Raw genomic sequence first — 20,000 nt, 5'->3', positions numbered from 1 at the left:
CCTATCATGTTGCAGAAACTCAACATATCCCTCTTAGACATATCACATTACTGGAGCCCCAAAGTTCTTCTGCCTAAGCCTATCAGGTTTCAGAGTGTTTCTGGCTGGATTTTTCTGTGTTCAAGTGGCTTCTTGGTGTTGGAAACCAACAGGGAATCCTTCTATGGAGACCTAGCAAGATCTAATAGACTTCCATATGTGGTCCAGAGTACTTTAAAAGCATCAGTCTGCTATTTGGGGGTATAATAGATGAAGATCTGATACTGTATGTATTGCTACAGATGGTGGCATGGTTGAATGAAAACATGCAGCCAGCTGCTTCTGCTCTCTCTCTCTCTCTCTCTCTCTCTCTCTCTCTCTCTCTCTCTCTCTCTCTCTCTCTCTCTCTCTCTCTCTCTCTCACACACACACACACACACCCACACGCACACACACCCCTACCCACACCCACCCACACACAGATTAGCAAGCACAGCTGTTGCATTGGGAAACGTTAGAAAAAGGCAACCCGGCATTGACATGGCCTTTCCTTGCACGGCCCGCCTTTCTGTTGCCAGAATCAAGAGCGCCTGAGTCTGGACTTCACACCTGATCATTTTTCCTTAACTCAACGTCTTGAGTCTGACTTGTGTCAGTGTTGCCACCATGACCTCCACAGCCACCACTGACTTGCCATCCACTTCTTGGCATTCCACGGACCGCATGGCTTACTCCCATCAAGGTTCAGCCCTTCCTTTTTCTTGAATACTTTGCTCTTCACACCATTAGGCCAAAGGTGCTGTCCAGCTCGGTCCAGCGAAAATGTAAACATTTGTGGTTTTGTATGTGTGTGTGTGTGTGTGTGTGTGTGTGTGTGTATGTGTATTAATGCTCAGAGGATTATCCAGATGAATTGCACTCAAAACAGTGGAGATGATGGTGTACAGGTTTTCCTCATCTCCACCCTCTTCTTACCTTCCTGGACAAAACTTCCCAGGACCTACCTATAATCACACACACACACACAAACACACACACACACACACACACACACAAACCTGTGTGTGTGTTTCTAGTGCGATGTCTGACTCCTTTATTTAACTGGCCAAGGTAAAGAGATAGCAAGGTAAAAACCACATGAAAAACATGGACTTTCTGTGATCACTGAAAAAGTGGAGCATGTCCACCAAATATGACATCACCTATTCCAACTCCTTCAGAGCTTCAGTGATATGAGGGTCAAACTTGTGTCGCTGTGTGTATGCATGGAAGATTTAGCAATGGGTGTTTATGTAATTGGAAATTATGCTGTGTATTGCAAGCTGCTGTTTAATTAAAGAGAAATTGATTATGTATTTGAACATATCTTTGCATTCACAGAGAGTTCACATGCTGTCTAATGAAAAACGCTTGTAAATCGCTCTGGATAAGACCATCTGCCAAATGCTGTAAATCTAACATATATGGCCAATAAAGCCTGGTTTTGATTCTGATTCTTTTAACTTGAAGGGATAATACTGCAGTCTTTTACAGTTAAAATCTGGGAGGGTTTCAGTTTATTTTCCTGAATATTGTATTTGGTGTTTTATGTGAATAAGTGATTCTTTTTTAATTAACAATTATTAAAGGTAATTTTATTACTATTTAAAAAGTAAACACTTGCCAACTACTAAAGAGCAGTTTAGAAATGTCATTATGGGAGTGTAATCTGCACACAAAGAACATACCATAACATACCAAAATATCATACCAAGAACATACCATCACCTCCCACTAATTCTGTTTGAAAATTTGCCATTTTTACCTTGCTATCTCTTCACCTTGGCCAGTTGATGTTTTGGCAGTAAGTCTCCTAAAAGGACTGACTTTGGTGTATGGTCTCTACATTCGAATGTCAGCCTTCATAAAAATAGTCTCGGTCCCAAGTGACCTTGCCACCTACTAAATCAATGAGTCAGATTTCGCCCCGTAAACACACACACACATGCACCTATGTGTGTGTGTGTGTAGGTGTGTGTATGTGTATGTGTGTGAGTTTGTGTGTGTGTGTGTGTGTGTGTGTGTGTGTGTGTGTATGTGTGTGTGTGTGTGTGTGTGTGTGTAGTGAACCATACATGTACTTCTCCTCCACAAATACACCCTAAAAATGCAAAAATGCAACACTCATGCTGAAGACAATGAGGCTCTGCCTGATGAGGAGTAGAAAGAGAAACTAGTTAAGCACTAGAACTTAATATAGGTATTTGAAAAACTGAGATTCAAGACGAAAAGAGACAGCACTGAAGTCTTGTGCAGTGGAAAGGTTTGTTTGTTATTTTGTTTTCTAGCACACTGAGAGTGGGAGAGAGAAAGAGACAGAGAGCAGGACAGGGTCCTGCTGGGAGCAGGTTGGGGGTGGGGGGTGGGAATGTGAAGAAAGGAGCAGTGTTGGCTAATTTGTCAAGGAGGGGGGCTCCACATATTTTCAAAGTACACTGTTCCAGACGTGTTTCCTGGCAACCCCCTGCACTCCTGTACGAGTGTCCCTGTGTGTGTATGTGTGTGTGTGTCTGAGTCTGTGTGTGCATGTGTGTGCGTGTGTGTGTGTGTGCATGTGTGTGTGTGTATGTGTGTGCATGTGTGTGCATGCGTGTGTATGTGTGTGTATGTGAGTGAGTGTGTGTGTGTGTGTGTGTGTGTGTGTGTGTGTGTGTGTGCATGTGGAGAGGAATGGCCAAACGTGCACTTCAAACCCAGTGAATCAATTATTTGTTGTCCTGGACTGATAAAGCATCCTTAATTCTGATAATGAGGCATACATTTTCTCCCTCTCTTGTTCTCTTCTTACTCTATATGCATATGTGTATGTGTGTATGCTTTTTTTAAGTGACCTCTATGTGGCTCATGTTAATAAATATTCCATTTATACTACGTGTCTAAGCAACTAGTGCAATACACAAGACCACACACACAAACAGACACACACACGAGGACTCAAACATTTACCTACATTTACCCTTTAATTGCCTCTTCCATATCTCTATATACTGTAACTTTCTTGACAGTTTGCCAATGGTGAGTTCAGCAAAGAATATTGCACTTATGCAGAGAATATTACAAGCATGTGAGGTTGTGAAAAGGAGATCTAGCAAGGGGGATCATTACAAAACATGCACACACAAACACACACACACACACACACACACAATTTGACTTTGACATGTTCACACAGCAAAACACTAAGGTGTGTTAGACAGCACCCATGTTTTGTTCTGTCTTCAGCAAAATTTGTGACCTCAGCTCTTCTTATGAGTTTTCTCGGTGGAGATCTAGCAGTGACAGCAATTTTTGTGACTGTATATATCTCAGATATCACATTATGAGTGTTACACACCAGTAGGGGCTGAGGTAACATACTATGTTATGTTAAGTACTTTAAAAAAAAGTGTATTAGCAATAATGTCAACAACAATAAAAGCAGTAAATGCTGTGATGTATTTATTCACTGAATCATATGTTCCAGGTGTTACATTTTGATTATCGTATTAGTAGATCAATAGCCTACCAGCAGTGCAGCCTTTTGTCAGGACTTTAAAGACTTTAAAGAGTCTTTATACATGTATGAGGCAAGAACACTTTACTTTTAAACTTTACTATATAACATTCAGAATAAAATAACACCTACCCTTTTGCACCATTTTGCTCAGTTTCATTAATATATATGTGTGAATGACTACATTAACATTGAGAGTCCTCGCTAACCTGTTTTGAAGTAGCCTCAGTATATATCTGCATGGCATACTCTGAATGAAATGACCTATTTCCGAGTATATTTTAAGGCACTGTGGTGAAGTCCATGCCCCTCCCCCCAATGAGAGTACTTCAGCTTGCTGGTCCTGAGGCTGTTGCTAAGGTGACAACAAGCAAGAATAGTGCTAGAATAGTGCCAGTCAAGTGCTATTCCGGTCCTGTGTTATGACTGGGGCACTTCGTGATGTTACTAATGCAGGAGACAATCCGATCGTAAAAATCTTATCGACAGTCTCGGGCCCTGAGAGGGTGCAAAGAGCAGACGCTCCCCGGGTTTCTACTGGGAGGAGTGGTAGGCAGATTTAGTGCTGATTTGCTTATAAGTTCTAGGTGTGCATTCGTCTCTCTTTTAGTAGCTCATTGCATTCCATAGCTCCAGTTCTGACTCACGGAGGGCAGTTCTTAATTAGACTCGTGCCATACAGCGGGAAAGACGCAAAACCGCATTGTGTGTATGTGTGTGTTAGAGGAAGTGAGGCTGCCAGACTGGAGAAAGGGAACAGTTGCTAAACTGGTTTCTCTTTCTGCTCATCACTAGGCACAGCTCGTATTTCAGTCCTCTTTGTCTTCAGCATGAAGTGTTACATTTTTATGGTGTATTTCTCTCTCTTTCTCTCTCTCATTACGCACAGCAAGTGCGCGTACATTGTAATGTCATGGGTGATGTTATTGTTGCTGGCCTAAACATTTGCCATAATGATATGTGTTTGCAAGTTTAATGGAAAGTGAATATTGGAATGCCAAAGGGCCATTTCTGACCTTATAATTTGCAGACTGTAGAGGTATAATCCAGACTGTGTGTATGAGGACTAAATTTGTGATGGTTTAAAATTTTGCGTATATGTCATGGGAAAAAAAAAGTCTGATAGAAAAGGCAGAACCAGTGATATATCTTTCTCCTTTTTCTTTATCTGTTTGTGTCAGTATGAGTGTAAAAGTGGAGGAGAGAAAAGAGCTGGACAGAGAGAATATGTGTGCATGCATGAGACATAATTTCAGTCTTAGTCTTGGTCTGCCTCCAGTACATTAATTCCCCTGCTGCCTGCTTGCTCTCTCTCTGTCTCTCTCTCTCTCTTTCTCTTTCTCTTTCTCTGTGTGTCTCTCTCTCTGTTTCTCAGTGCGGGTGCTGGTGAAGTCAGTGACCTGTATTCCAGTATTGGCACTGGTGCAGTCAGCAACAGCTGCAAACTTACATTACTAGGAAACAACTCCCAGACCAGCGGTTACATAAACCTCTGCATTAAGGCAGTCTGTATGATTCGTGTATAAAGCCTAAATGAATCGCATATGTACATCAGTAAATGTGAAATCCACGTACAGGTAACTGGCAAAGTGTATGAGTAAATGAGCATTTCAAAAGACACATGTATCTATAGCAACAAAGCTCTACATCAGTATGACAGATTATGTGCTTCCTGGGAATAAAACCCATAAACTAGGTGTTACTAGAACCTTGCTCTGCCTACTTTACTAGGCAAGCTACAGAATTGCCTGAGGAATACCTGAGTTATTATATGGTTACCATACAACACTACTTAGTCTTAGCCCTAAAACTCTATTTTTACAAAGCTCTTGTATTAGAATTTCACAACAGAAATTTTTGCAACAGGAATTATCACACCTAGGTCCTGTTAAGATGAGTGAGGGTGACAAACCTTGGTGAAAGAGAAATCTCACGAGAAGCCGAGAAGCCTGAAAAGGACAAAGCTGTCCCCCAATGGGCAGCACTGGAGAGTGAAGTCATAGGCAAAGGAGACATGGGTGAAACTGACTTTTGGTACAGATAGCAAACTCTGTCTTTCTCTCTAGCCTGACAGCATCCAGACGATGAGTTGAACGTTTTGCTAAGGACAAGGCAAACCTTGTGTCATGGCCCTTACTGGGGCCAGGTTCCATGATTCCACCAATGCTGAAGAGCCAGCTGACAACACAATGGGGGAATCATGGAAACGGCCCACACAGTGAACAATGCACCAAATACCAACATGTGTTGTGGAAAGAAGGGCACCTTATAGAGTTCTAGAACAGGGGTGTCAAAGTCTGAACCTGACGTTAAGGAGTCCAGAAACGTTTGGTGACTACTCTTCTCAAACACACCTACTAAACCTGGCAATTGATTGGTGAGTTGATACAGGTGGGTTTAAGCAGGTCAATCACCAAACCATACTGGTCAAGATGTACTTGTTGAATATGTTCTTGCAAGAGTTATGAGGTCAGCAAATAGGAACTTGCTGTTTCCATCCACAACCTAATGTGGTGAATCAGCCTTTTCCTACTCTGCTCCCAAAGTGTCCTGATGACTTTAGAGATTGACTTAGAGCTCAGGAGACATACTTCTATGGAATTCCAGAGTTCTGTAAACGTAAAATGGATGTCCATCAACAGATAAATGGAGATTAGGTGGTATGTGTAGGTCTGAGCTCTAAGGTGGTATGTTTGCCTGTTTTTACAGTCTTTTATGAATTGAAACGTCTTCATCTTATATGAAAGTTCCTCCTCTCATATTTGAAAGAGCAAGAAGATCTGTGGGTAGAAAAATCTGTTTAACAGTTAGTGTGCTGATCAGAAGAACAATCGTGCATTCATCATAATGCATGTTTGCGTGGGTGTGTCTGTCCATTATTCTCTGCTATTAGTTTTCCTTCCCTTGCTTCTAGTTAATGGTGTGTGTATGTATGTGTGTGTGTGTGTGTGTGTGTGTGTGTGTGTGTGTGTCTGTGACTGTTAGAATGTAGTTCTGTTCAGTATCCTCAAAAGCATAGTAAAGCCATCCTTAAAATTATACTTTAATTTGTGTTTTAACAGTTCTCAATTTTCGTTTTAAAAAAAGGTCAGTTCCATTCAAAAGTTTAAAAGGTTCAGGTTTAGTCAGAGTTAGAGTTTGACCTGAAATAGTATAAGGATGTGCCTTTGTGTTGTACATCTGAGACGAGGCAAGCAAGGTTGGACACTAGCGGATTTGAAGTTAGGGTTTTATTGTTTTCCAAATCTGTAGTGGGTGAACAAGCCAGGGTCAGAATCAAAACAAAGTCAGGAGTAATCTGAATCATAAAGGGAAACAGTCAGAGTCAAAAACCATTCAGAAACCAGGCAATCTAATCCAAAGAGGGGCAGGCAAAAATTAGAAGAGAGAAAAACAAAAACCAGATCCGATACACAGTCGACAAAAGAGGAGAATAACGCACGGTATGCACGGTAGTTACTGGTGGCAATACTTCGCAACACTGAGAAGTTCTAGGCAGGTTTAAATACATTTCAGTAAGTGAAACAGGTGACAGAATGTGTATGATTGGAGTCATTAGCTGGGTGACAAACAGCATGTTGGGTGTTGTAGTGTGCTTGGGGTTCGGGCAGTGCGACAATATCTGCAGGAAGTGGACTAATTTTGACACTGCATAAATAACATTTTTGACCCTTCTGCTCTTTGGGTTTTGACATACTAACACATCCTTAAATTTACTAAGGTCTTTTATTTACTCAGGTATTGGTATCTGCTTCACCTTTAGCCTGTGTGTGTGTGTGTGTGTGTGTGTGTGTGTGTGTGTGTGTGTGTGTGTGCATGTGCGCAAATACTGAGTTATTCACATTTTAGACAATTTTTGTTAGATGTCAAATATAGATTATACAGATTATGTATATTCATATAGATTGCATCATATAGATTGTACAGATTTTTTATTCAGTGGATACAAAACGACATATTATGTCACTGACCAATTTGGCAGAGTTAAGGCAAGTGGGAGAGATATGAAGCCAAGCTCCTTTCCAAGCTGCTGCTCGCACAATGTCGTAGGGCTGCCAGACACCCCTGAGAAAGTGCAATATTTCCCCAGTTCAGTGTCCATGAACTGGCAAATCACCAGGAGAAAAGAATTAAGCAATGCTTCCCACCCAGAAATCATGGCCAGTTCTAGAATCTTGGCCATGAATCATTGTGCGTTGAGCCGCTAAACGTTTGTACTGATCCTTGACCAAGTCACTAATGCTCACCAGTGCTATAACGCAGCATTTCTGAGCATTGCCAGTATGCGCGTTTTTGAGTTTTCTCAGCTTCTAGCATGATAACGCATTTTAGATAATTAAGAAGTACTTTATGAGTTTAAAATGGATGCGTTAGAGGAGGAACACTGTTATATCCTAATTTCGATTTAAGCGCTAACGATAAAACCTATCCTAAATCAAAATCCCATATCCAGGACACAAGAATATATGTTTTGATTGTTATTAGCAAATAACTGAGTTATTTATTAATATGAGGACATCTGGTCCTTACGAGTATAGAAACACACACACACACACACACACACACACACACTTCCATCCTCTGTGGTAGGTGAAGGACATTAGACAATGGGTGATCTAATGTTGCCTGATATAGAACTCAGCTGTTTCGCACTGTTGTAAAACTCCATCTTGTTCAAATAAGTTTAGCATACACACACACACACACACGCACACACACACACACACACACCACCACCACCACCACCACCACCACCATTCAACATTTTACGTATACTAACTTCTCAAAGTGCTGTTTACTGTTGTGACATAAGTATGGTGTAATAATAGAATACATTATCTGAATCTTTTTGCCATATATGCATCCTATATATCATGGTACAGTTTAAGTGGACCACTGATAGTGCGTCCTCATATGGTGACTGGCATATGTTGTACAAAGATTTCATGCTTCATTACTCTTTTACAACACAAAATATAAAGAAAGGCTTCAGTGTACATGGTTCACGTATGTATGAGGTTGACTGGTGTGCATTGTGTGTGAATAATGGATGTTTTAGTATGGAGCCTATGACACATAGAAGCACTCAAAGAACCTCAGTGGTTCAATTACAACCCTAGAGTCTTGGACTCTCTTGTATACATCAGCAGTGTAGTAGATGTATATGCATTTATTTATAACTGTATGGTAGTATAGTAGTTGTATATGCATTTATTTATAACTGGTTGCATGTGGGATTGATCAGCCTCTGTTCTGTACAGCTAAAGTTATGTGGTTTCGTTTTAGTGAAGTGCTATCTTCCCTCTGACTGGCAGGCAGTAACAGGAAGAAGCTTTGGCGACAAGGACTTCAGGAACGGGCTGGAGAATGGCATTCTGCTGTGCGAGTGAGTGTTCCTGGCACATGTGTTACCAAAACACTACTGCCTGCGAAATTTCAGCACAGTTTCCACTTGGACCTTTTTAACAAGTCTATTTCCTTGGCTGGAGGAGTCTGTAGGGGAGCCTGAGCCAGGCATTAGAAAGTGGAGAAGACGGCTGAGGGTTTGAATCGAACATGCCTCAGTCAGCTCAAAAAAGGGCTTGAATAAGTTTGAATAAGAACCCCACAAGGACTGGGTGAGCTTGGGCACCAAATGGGCTGTGGACATTTGGTACTTCATCGAAGTGGGATTGAGAAACAATGAGTCAGACCCTAGTTGGTGCCGAGGTGGTGCAACATGATTTATTTCTGAGGAAAAAAGAAACTTGGCTGAAGTCCATAAACATATCTATATACATATTTATATTCTGTGTGAGAATTCAAGTATTCAAAGTATTCAAACTTTTTATTTTTAGGTTGCTGAGTTCCATCAAACCAGGACTTGTGAAAAAAATTAACAGACTTCCAACTCCCATTGCAGGACTAGTGAGTACTCACGCGAATACACACACACACACACACACACACACACACACACACACACACACACACACACACACACACACACACACGCACACACACACACACACACACGCACACACACACACAATGGGCCAGCATTGTCGCATGGCGTTCTTTAAGCAGTGTATGAGTTTGGCATGTGTTCCTGTCAAAGGATAATCTCACTATGTTCCTGAGAGGATGTGAGGAGCTGGGTCTCAAAGGATCCCAGCTGTTTGGCCCAGGAGACCTGCAGGACACGTCCGTACGAGCCAACCTAACGTATGACATGTTTTGTCTGTCCATGTGTCAGAGTGTGTTCCTGTCAGTGCTTGTGCATACATGTATATTGTACAGCAACTGAATATCTGACAGACCTGGTTATGCCATCTGAAAGTTTACTTTTTGCTTTTGCTGTAGGGGTTCAGACTGTAGTCGGAAACTGAAAAATGTGAGTATGCCACAGATAGACGTATATGTATATACACAGTGTGGTTTTCCATGTGTTGCAAACACAGTAGTCCCCTTACACAAAGATTTGAGGAAAGGTAAAGCATCTTCTCTACCATTTAAAGGTAGTGAGGATGTAATACCATAAAAGAGAAAGGAATGAGAAAATGATGTGTGAGAATGCAAGTTTATGTTACCAAAGCTACTAGAATGATAAATATTGTTTTATTACACACATGAAACATTTGTATGAAAAGTAAATCTATCTCTGTACATCTGGTGTGAATCTGTGTGTGTCTGTGTGTGTATGTGCATGTGTGCGCATGTGTGTGTGTGTGTGTGTCTGTGTGTGTGTGTGTGTGTGTGTGTGTGTGTGTGTGTGTGTTTGTGTGTGTGTGTACAGGTGCTGATCACTATTTACTGGCTGGGCAAAACTGCTAATAGCTGTGCATCTTATAATGGGCCAACGCTTGACCTGAAAGAATTTGAAGGCCTGCTGTCCATGATGAGGAAGGTAAAAGACCTCACCAATGTGGCCAACTGTGTGTAGAGTGTATAACAATCATAGACCTCAAAAATATGACTAAAACAGTGAAAGCAATAAAGCACTGATACAATAAGTAACATCACCAAAACGGCAGGCTCCTGGAGCTTTTAATCATAAACTAATTCCTCAAAGTGCCCTCAATATGTGTGTGTGTGTGTGTGTGTGTGTGTGCGTATGCATGTGTGTGTGCATATGCGCGTGTGCGCGCGCGCGCGCGTGTGTGTGTGTGTGTGTGTGTGTGTGCATGCGTGCATGTTTGTTAGAAGGAATGTGTCAGTGAGGAGTCAGACTCTCCTAAGCGCAGTGTACGGGACAGTGGTTACATAGACAACTGGGAATCAGAGCGTTCTGAATCGCTCTCACCCCCGGGGCATGGACGAGAGGATTCTTTCGACAGCCTGGACTCTTTCGGCTCACGATCACAGCAGACGCCATCCCCCGACACTGTCCTTCGTGGCAACAGTGATGGTAAGACATCCTTCTTGTCTCTCTCGCTGACTTTCTCTCTTGCTGATGCACACACGTACAGAGCAGAGTGTACAATCTTAATTAGAAACACCTGCTTTAGGCCATGGATCTTATAGGAACTTTTGATATACAGCTGCAGACTATTACCTTGTTTTCATTCTGATACCATGTTGGTTGTTTACCATTCTGAGCACAGCAGCAGTAACATGGTAGTGGCATTGTAGTGTATATTGCATTGGTATATCAGGCACAGCAGGGTTACTGGATAGTTTTTACATGTCACAGCTTGATTTTCCAGCCAAGTTGATGTTGATGAAGAGTTGGACTGTACAGGGCTATGGTCTTTAACTGTACACCCTACAAGATGTTTCTAATAAATGAATGTTTTCAGTAAAGTGGATGGCAAGTGAACTATTGGCCTGTCTAATCAGTGACATGTCAGGCTAGGACAGCTGGTTGAAGTGAAGCATGCACACACACAGACACACACAGAAACACACATGTGAGTGTGGTGTGTGTGGGGGTATGTGTGTGTGTGTATGTGTGTGGGTGTGTGTGGGGGGCAGGGGGGGGGTAGATGTGTGTGTGTGTATTTTTAGACAGACCATGCACTGGTCCTTAAATTATAGCCTGCTGGCAGGATTCTTGCTTGTTGAAATTGAGAATTTACAATAATCATGCTAAAATGACAATTCTCAGACTTTTTTTATTTATAATTCTTGTCTTTTACAGTTCATGTCTTTTGTACTCATTACTCTATTTAATGCTTGCATATCAAAGCTCAGATACAATATTCCTTGTACATACTGTCCTTGTAATACTGTATAGTCCATTCCAGATCTGAGAGCTACCTTGCACCGTTTGTATCTGTCATGAAAAAGAGGGAGAAAGAGGGAGAACAAATATAAATGTTTGTTTGATTTCTTTACATTTTATTGGACAAATACCTACAGAAGTTTAACTTTGTCTGTGTGTGTGTGTGTGTGTGTGTGTGTGTGTGTGTGTGTGTGTGTGTGTGTGTGTGTACATATGCACTGTGTGGTGTTGTCTTTAAGTTTATCTGTGAGCCTCCTGCTGACTGTATTTATAGGAGACATTCATCTGAATGTGAGCTTCTGTGTGTTATGACAGTCACGTGTTGTTATTAAACATAAGAAATAGCTTTTGCAGTTTGTTTATGTCCCCCCCCCCTCCCCCATCTTTCTTGCTCAGACTCAGAAGGCGATAGTGGCCCCCGCAGATTACCTGATGTTCGCAAGGATGACATGTCCGCCCGCCGCGTCTCCTACAAAGAGCCCCGTGCTGCCCGCCCTTTCAATCAGTACCTCCCTAACAAGAGCAACCAAACCAACTATATCCCTGCCCCACTGAGGAAGAGGAGGAGTGACCAGGAGGAAGAACGCTGGAGCACCAGCAACGCCACCTCCCCTGTTGGTGGGGAGCACCCACTCAGGTACCCTTTAACCACGACAGGAAACTTTTTTCATTCAGGGGAAGAAAGGAAGTTCTGTCAGATGGCTACAGTCTTCACCACCTCGTCTAAGCCTCTCAGTGTCGTAACGATGGTAGTCATAAGAACTGTCGGTAGGTTTCCCTGTTTTAAGACTGAAATACTCATGGAACTGGAGTCAGGTCAATGTACACTTATGAATACTCATATCTAATCATTAATACAAAATGTATGGTGTGGTTGCAATGTACACAAACCTTGTAGAAAACACCAGGCTTGGTCTAATATACTGTGGGTTTCCTTTCTGCTGTGTGTGTATACACAACCCTTCTCTGTTGCGAGGCATGTTTTGGTGTGTTTAGAGAGAAGGCTGTTAGCTCCAGCTCTCAGAAAACATCTATTTAAAGGGCCGAGTCTGAGATTAATAAGGAGTATCTTAAGAAGACAGGGATCAAAGGGTTTCCTGTCTTCATGTGTTATAACAGGTTAACAGCCATGTTACGCATGCCTAATGGGAGAGCATTAATGTCTACATGTGTCCTGATCCACTGACAAAAAGGTGTTTATTGAGAGAATGCTGCAGTCTGACTAACAGGACAGTTGCGGTAACGGTAGGTGGTACCGTGGGAGACTGCCTGTGCAAGTTAATGGGGTTTTAATGTGTAGTTTATGAAGTATTCACATGGCTCCATGGGTTAGTCAGGATGCTGCTTTGTGAAATAAGATACCTGTCCACTTACAGGGTTTCATTTTAGCCTTATTTGAGTGCACTGCCTGCTATATTATAGACCATACAGTCTGTGCAAAGGTTAATGTGCATCTGTTTTGCTCACAGTCGTAGTTACAGTTTTGCTTGTAGTGACATTTGCTTTTAATGCAACTTGAACTGTGAATGACTTGTCAAGCGTCATACAGCTTGCCTTTGTTAAAGTGTGAAATTGTGATTTGAACCATCTGGATATCAGACCAATGTATACTTATAATTAGTCTAAACTAATCATTATCACACAAAAATGTGTGTGTGGTTGCAATCCTTCAACAAAATGTCATTGGGCTTGGTCCTATACACATGTGGTTTTCTTTTCTGCTGTGTGTGTATACGCAACCCTCCATTGTAGAGAGGAGTGTGTTGGTGTGTCAAGAGAGGGGGCTGTTAGCCCCAGATCCCAGAAAGCACATGTCTGGGCTGCTACCCAAGTGGCAGAGTCTGAGATTAATGAGGAGGAGCTTAAGAAGATGAGAAAACTAGAGAAGGCGGGGATCAAAGTGTTGCCCGCGTCTGTGCGGTATAAAAGGTTAGCAACCATATTATGCATGCCTTAGGACCTAGATAATGAGAGTACACTAATGTGTCTACATGTGTCCTGCTCCACTGACAAAAAGGTGTTTGATGTTAGCATGCTGCAGTGTGGCTAACAATATGGTTGCACTATCAGAAGATGACACCATGGGAGACTCTGTGGAAGACTGAGATATTGCTTGTAGTGACATTTTCATTTAATGTTTGAATTCTGAACAACTTGTCAAAAGCTCTTGTCTTTGTTAAACAGTGTGCAACTGTCATTAAGCCATTAAGTCAACCTCAGTTGATGCCACTAACTTTACCACACTGCTTGGCCAATGTGCAGTTTGCCTTCAAACTTTTATTGTCATGGCAACCTTTCTCCAGTCCTAAACTGATTGGTGGGCATCCCGAAGAGGCCAAGCCTCCGTCTCCTGACATAATTCTTCGTCAGGACAATGCCTTCCTGCGGACAGAGCAGCTGCAACAGCAGGATGACGAGGACAAACATGATGACAGGAAAGTCCCAGACATCCGGAAGGATGACCTTGCATCCCGAAGGGTGCGCACGAACCAATCAAGGCCCACTGTTGCACATCATTTCCTGTCAGGAGTATGCAGCAGGAAGGACCATGAACGGTGGGAGGGGATCCGCCTAGCCTCCCAGCATGCAGTGCTGGAACAGATGGAGAAAATGCACCAGGACAAGAGGAGGTGTGTGGAGACTCAGAGAGAGGCAGGGCATGTACATCCTATTTTTTTATATTCCATTTCCATTTGAAACATAAGTCACATTTGTTGATCTTGACTGGAAATGGTTGGGTTTTATGAGTTATGGATATTGTCTGAATGCCTGTCCAAAGTTTTCACTTATTCATTCATTCTGATTTTCTCTCCTGCGTTTATGTGATAAAAAATATGGTGAAATGGTGGTGGTATTCTTGTATTTGGTCTGTGTGTGTGCTCTGGGTTTCTGTGTGATTCTGCTTTATTTTGTGTGTGTGTGTGTGTGTGTGTGTGTGTGTGTGTGTGTGTGTGTGTGTGTGTGTGTGTGTGTGTGTGTGTGTGTGTGTGCGTGTGTGTGTGTGTGTGTGCGGCATTACCATGTTCCACAATAGTGAGGCTGACTCCACCACTACAGAAGTATCAATCATAACTCGTAAGGACAACCCCTTCCTGACTCCTCGCAGGAAAAAGAGGGGTGAGGAAGAAGAGAGTGAGGAGGAGGGAGGTGGGCAGGTATTGGTGCCAAATCCACAAAAGGATGACCTCGCCAGGAGGCGGACTCAGAGTGGGACCCTCCCACAAAGGGATCCTCGTCAGTCATTGGCCCAGACATCCATCACTCAGTCAGATCTTGAGAAGTGGCAAAGGCTTTCAATGAACACAGAGGACAGGTGCCTCAAAACAGACAAAAACACACACTATCAAAAACAAATACACACACACAGTTCAAAATACACGTATGCTCAAATGCACACACTCTCATCCCTTCTCAAAGCTAAACGTCCCTGTAAAATGTCTGTGCGATTTCTGTGCCTCACGCCTTCTATATTTGTACCTTTGAGCAGGGTAATTGCTTTGTCTCTTAAAAAACAATATTGTTGACTACCAAAATGCCAGCCATTTTGTTCACCATGTTGCTGTGCAGTTTGGTCACCCCAGCTGAGGTGTCAGTCATAACTCATAAGGACAACCCCTTCTTGACTCCTGAACAAACAAGGGAGACAGAAAGACCACCTTGCTAGGAGTCAGGCCCAGAGCAGGCCCCTCCCATACTGTGCAGTCATTGACTCAGTCAGGCATCACTCAGTCTGACTTCTAGAAGTGGCAGAGGCTTAAGATGACTAAAGAGAACAGGTGCCTGACCTTTGACCTTAACATTGACCTTTGACTGTAGATCTAATCTTATAATAAAAAAAACTATGTAGATCATGAGTTGTTGTAAGGGTATGCTGTCCATACATTGAGGTTTGTTACTGTTACAATCAGGCAACCTAAATTACCTGTTGAAAGTTAGTGGCCTAACTCAGATCTGATTTTGTCATTTAAAAAACTGACCTAAGGTCAGCTGGGTTATGGCCTGCCTGCCAGTTGGTTTGTCAGTGCTGTGACTGTGGTGAAGCTGTGTCATGAGTATTGGTGCTATGTAGATGTGCTATGTGCTGAAGTATTGCAGTTTCAGTCAAGAGCTGCCTTCAGGAATAATGCAGCTGTGGGGGAAAGTGTGTGTTTCAGTGTGTGGGTGAGTTTGCAGCCACAAAAAGGTCATGTCTAACAAGAAATGTGTGTGTGTGTTATGTGTGAGAAAGAGAGAGAATGAGTGAGATAGAGAGAGAGAGAGAGAGAGATTCTTTGGTTGGCGCCTGTGAGACTGATGTCAGTGCTTGTGCCATTACACAAGTAGCTATTTCTCCTCTTTCTACTGTGACTGCTTATAGCAACTTTAGTGCAGGACTGTGACTGCTTATAGCAACTTTGGTGCAGGACTGTGACTGCTTATAGCAACTTTAGTGCAGGACTGTGACTGCTTATAGCAACTTTAGTGCAGGACTATGACTTTACTCTCTGAAAGATTATTTCTAACTATTGACCCTTTTCATATTTTCTCTATTTTTAATCTTTTTTTAAATTACCTTTTTCTTTTCTCTTTCTTGCCTGTTTTTATGCATTCAAGTGTATATGGACCTGAGTGTGTTTGTCTGTGCCTGTGTGCTTGTGGTTTGTCTGGTGTGTGTGTTGTGCCGTGTGTGTTCAGTGACTCACCCCCGGTGCCTCTGTGTCAGGCCTGCCTCGAGAAAGGCTCCTTCCTCGCTGCCTCCTTGGCAAAAGTTGCCAGGGGCATTGTGACCGATCGCCGGGGGCCTTCCTACAGTGAGCGGCGACGTTTTGTGACATTCGGGGGGGTGACCGAGATGGAGAGCACTTCCTGGAGGGAGGAGAAGGAGGCAGAGGAGGAGAAAGGCTGGGGGGCGGGAGAGAGGGATGAGTCAGAGGTACTCCAGTGCCTCCTCTCCACGGCGACTGTTGCCATGCCCACCGTTGGGATGAACTCAGGACAGGCAGAGAAAGCAGTGGGCAGGTAGGGAAAGGGAGAGATTAGGGGCACACAAAATAAGTGCACACACACACACACACACACACATATACACAGAGAGAGAGAGAGAGAGAGAGAAAGAGTAAAACTTTCAGACATGCATTTAACATGCACAGTCATATGTGACATAAGAAAAGAGGACACAATCTTACATGGAAAGGCTCAAAGAACTGACTTCCATACATTAACACACATGCAACGCAATTTGCTCAATAAATGGCCCGCTTCTGCTCAATCCTCCAATCGCAGCAGTGACTTTTAGCTCAGTGAACCTCTCTCTCTCTCTCTCTCTCTCTCTCTTTCTTTCTCTCTCTTCACTAGTGCTCTTTCTCACTACTGCTCTCACATACACACACTTTCATAGACATATACACATACAAACTCATTGAACAGCTTGAACTAAATGGTGTTGATTAGGCCTTGTCTGGGTGCAGGTGTGACTGGGACAGTAATTATTATTTGCTGTTGCTGCAGTAATCAAGCTCATCTGCTTCGTCTGGTACATGTTTAAAGGTACATTAAGCAGAACTTTCCATTACAACTTAACCAAATAGGGAAATGCATATCACTTAAATGGAGATGCTGATGCTAATCTAAGATCTTGAAAAATTTTGTAATCTAGTCTACAGCAGCCAGGATGTCTCTAGAGGTTATGTTCTTTCCATGTGTCAGGAGAAGCCATGTGAACAGCATTATGGCTGGCAGATAATACAATGACAATGTCTTGTTACTTAGTGTACCTTTAAGGACTGATGGTGATGGATGGTCACCTGCGAGTCAGCTGGCATGACCTAATGACATGGCCATAAATTTATATCCTTGTGTCTGACCTAGCATAATGATGCAGTATGCACTGTTGGCAGCTGATTGGCAATGGCATGTGTGATGTACTGGCATTGTGTGTGGGTTTGTCTTGTTTGTGGGACAATATAAAAGGTTATCTGAGTTAAATGGAGTGTAGACATTACTAGAGTTGTGCGTCTGTGTGGTGGTACAATATCAGGAAGATTAAGACTGTAGTATTTAACCTCCATTGGTTCTTCTGGACTGGACTGCATCTTGCTATGAATGTGTCTGAGTCATCTGTTCTGTCTTCTATCTTTCTATCTGCAAGTATTCATTCTTTTCTTCTGTTTTCTCTGCCAATGTCTTTCTTGTTATCTCTTACACGGTCCCCTGCCCAATCTTTGACTCAGTGGAGGCACAGACTACGCCCCCACTCCAGCTTTGCCCAGCGACTCCCTTCAGCCTTTGACCCCCAACCCCAAAGGTCCCCTTACACAGATGGAGCGCAAAGCTCTTGAGGACAGGCTGGCTGAGAAAGCAAAGGATGAGAGGAAGCGTGAGGAAGAAGAGGAGGAGGAAGAGCAAGAGAGGCAGCCAGACTTGGAGAAAGATGACATGATGGCCCGGCGCACAGGTGCGTTTCAGAGGGCGTCAGGCGGAAAGGTTCACAACTGGTTCCTCCCAGTGCCAGGTGGAAAGAGAGACCCAGACCCACTGGCTGGCCCAGCAGCACTAGAGAGCTCTCAACCTGGCAGTGGTGTAGCCACAGATCCGCTGATGCTGGAGAAAAGGATAAAGACAAAGAGGTTCAAGGTTGGACAGAGGTGGGCTTGAGAGGTTACTGGCAGTGAATGGAAGCCTTACCCTTGCATGTGTCTTTCTGACTGGACCCATTCAGTGTGGGGTGCAGTTCTACATACTAATCAGAGATCTATACCGATTTTCAGCAGGGTGTGTTTATGATCTGGGTCCGACTGAAGTTTCTCATTTTGATGGTGTGCTGCTGCTGTGTATATTTGTGTGTGAGGTAATGGTTATTACCTGGCACTGTTTCAACAGAGCTGAACCCATGCATGTGCAACCGAAGGTACTGGCTGTCCCATTGGTTGCCCCAAAAGAACCAGGTGATCCCGATTTAACCTCGACCCCTGACAATGTTCATGTTGACCTGTATGATTATATTGATGGTGATGAGTATGATGAAGGTCTCCTGCCTGACCTCAAGAAGGATGACATGCTCATAAGGAGAATTGGAGTGTACCATACGCCGAGTGGGAGTCACACACATTCGGTTAATGTGTTCCTGCCTAAGCCAAGAGCTGTCGAATGCAAAACAGGCCATGCCAGTGGACAGCACAAATCACACATCAGATCCACCAAGCAAGAGCAAAAACACACTCAGGACAGGTCAGGCCCTCCAAGGAATGGAGTGCACATGTTTGTGAGTGATTTATGCACAGCTTGTGCTCTGTGTGTCAGTGCCCAAAACAGCATTGCTGAGTGTAATGTGCATGAACACCGTGGTCATGGATACTAACTGAACTGGGGTATCTTTGAGATTAATTTTGTAAACTGAGATTAATATTGCGATTAAGTGTGATTGGCTAGATTTGAAATTTTACAGCAAGTTATATTGACAACTCACAGTGACTGACTGGTTCCCTGTGGTATGACGTAAAAGTGCCTTGATTTTTTCTTTCTTAACTACTTGTCCTAATTATTATTATTGTTTTTTGTTTGGTTTATTTGGCAGATACTGTGGGTTTAGTTTTGCTTTACATGACTGCCCAAAGTATGGCCTAGGCTTGTTACAGCTTGATGTTTACTTTGGCAATGGGACAGTGAATGGCAGGGAATATTTTGTGTACTGTTTTTTCAAGCATGACTGCAGGTGTAAGTGCTCTAAATAGAAATGTACATAGAACATAATTGGTGTAATGTTCATTGTTATTGTTGGGTTTTTTATTCATCTGATCTTCAATTTCCAGTGTTTTTGGATTCTAACATTTTTTGTTTAACCATTTCTAAAGACGTCTTCCATTATTTGGCTTATAGCCAATGAGTGCATAAACTTCAGTACAACTGGCTGCTTTTATGAACTCAGAATAAGCAGGTGTAAAGAATGGAACTGCACATATGCTTCCTTAAAACACCACTTATTTTACCTTGTTTTACTTTAATAACCAGTGGCAAATATCTCAGCTTCACCCCTAGCCCTGTGACCGCACCGTCAGCAGATGTTGAGAACATGACCAGGAAGTGTGCTCAGATGATGGAAAGCCAGGAAGCAGGCACCATGGGTGTGAAGGGTGGGGAAAATGAAATTGTAGGAGGGGCCCAAGCCTATAGCCCTCCCCTTATACGTGCCCCCAACCCACAGTGCACGTTTTTCCTGGCAGATGATGATCTCCCTCAAATGTGAGGAACTCCCTAACCCCTTCATTGAAATGTACACACAAACACACATACTCAATCACACACATTCAC

General features: G+C 42.9%; 1 protein-coding gene across 18 annotated transcripts in view; it reads left to right on the top strand.

Annotated features, from left to right (window-relative positions):
- The window catches only part of limch1a (LIM and calponin homology domains 1a), a 37,760-nt gene that overhangs the window by 2,409 nt on the left and 15,351 nt on the right, over window positions 1–20,000 (top strand). For 8 of the 18 annotated variants that reach the window (XM_035529893.2, XM_081714360.1, XM_081714358.1 and 5 more), the window contains exons 2-15: window positions 8,827–8,897; window positions 9,349–9,418; window positions 9,609–9,715; window positions 9,854–9,884; window positions 10,287–10,397; window positions 10,694–10,898; window positions 12,111–12,351; window positions 13,467–13,643; window positions 14,018–14,371; window positions 14,749–15,027; window positions 16,389–16,712; window positions 17,924–18,337; window positions 18,573–18,920; window positions 19,716–19,931. In XM_035529893.2, the coding sequence (XP_035385786.1) occupies window positions 8,827–8,897; window positions 9,349–9,418; window positions 9,609–9,715; window positions 9,854–9,884; window positions 10,287–10,397; window positions 10,694–10,898; window positions 12,111–12,351; window positions 13,467–13,643; window positions 14,018–14,371; window positions 14,749–15,027; window positions 16,389–16,712; window positions 17,924–18,337; window positions 18,573–18,920; window positions 19,716–19,931 (2,948 nt within the window). Of the gene's footprint in view, window positions 1–8,797; window positions 8,898–9,348; window positions 9,419–9,608; window positions 9,716–9,853; window positions 9,885–10,286; window positions 10,398–10,693; window positions 10,899–12,110; window positions 12,352–13,466; window positions 13,644–14,017; window positions 14,372–14,748; window positions 15,028–16,388; window positions 16,713–17,923; window positions 18,338–18,572; window positions 18,921–19,715; window positions 19,932–20,000 lie in introns of all 18 variants that reach the window. The other 10 variants (XM_035529888.2, XM_035529892.2, XM_081714357.1 and 7 more) reach the window with 10 other exon arrangements.

Source organism: Electrophorus electricus, chromosome 5, assembly GCF_041902795.1.
Source record: "Electrophorus electricus isolate QZ-2024a chromosome 5, ASM4190279v1, whole genome shotgun sequence".
Lineage (NCBI taxonomy): Eukaryota > Metazoa > Chordata > Actinopteri > Gymnotiformes > Gymnotidae > Electrophorus > Electrophorus electricus.
This window is presented reverse-complemented; position numbering and strand designations above follow the sequence as displayed.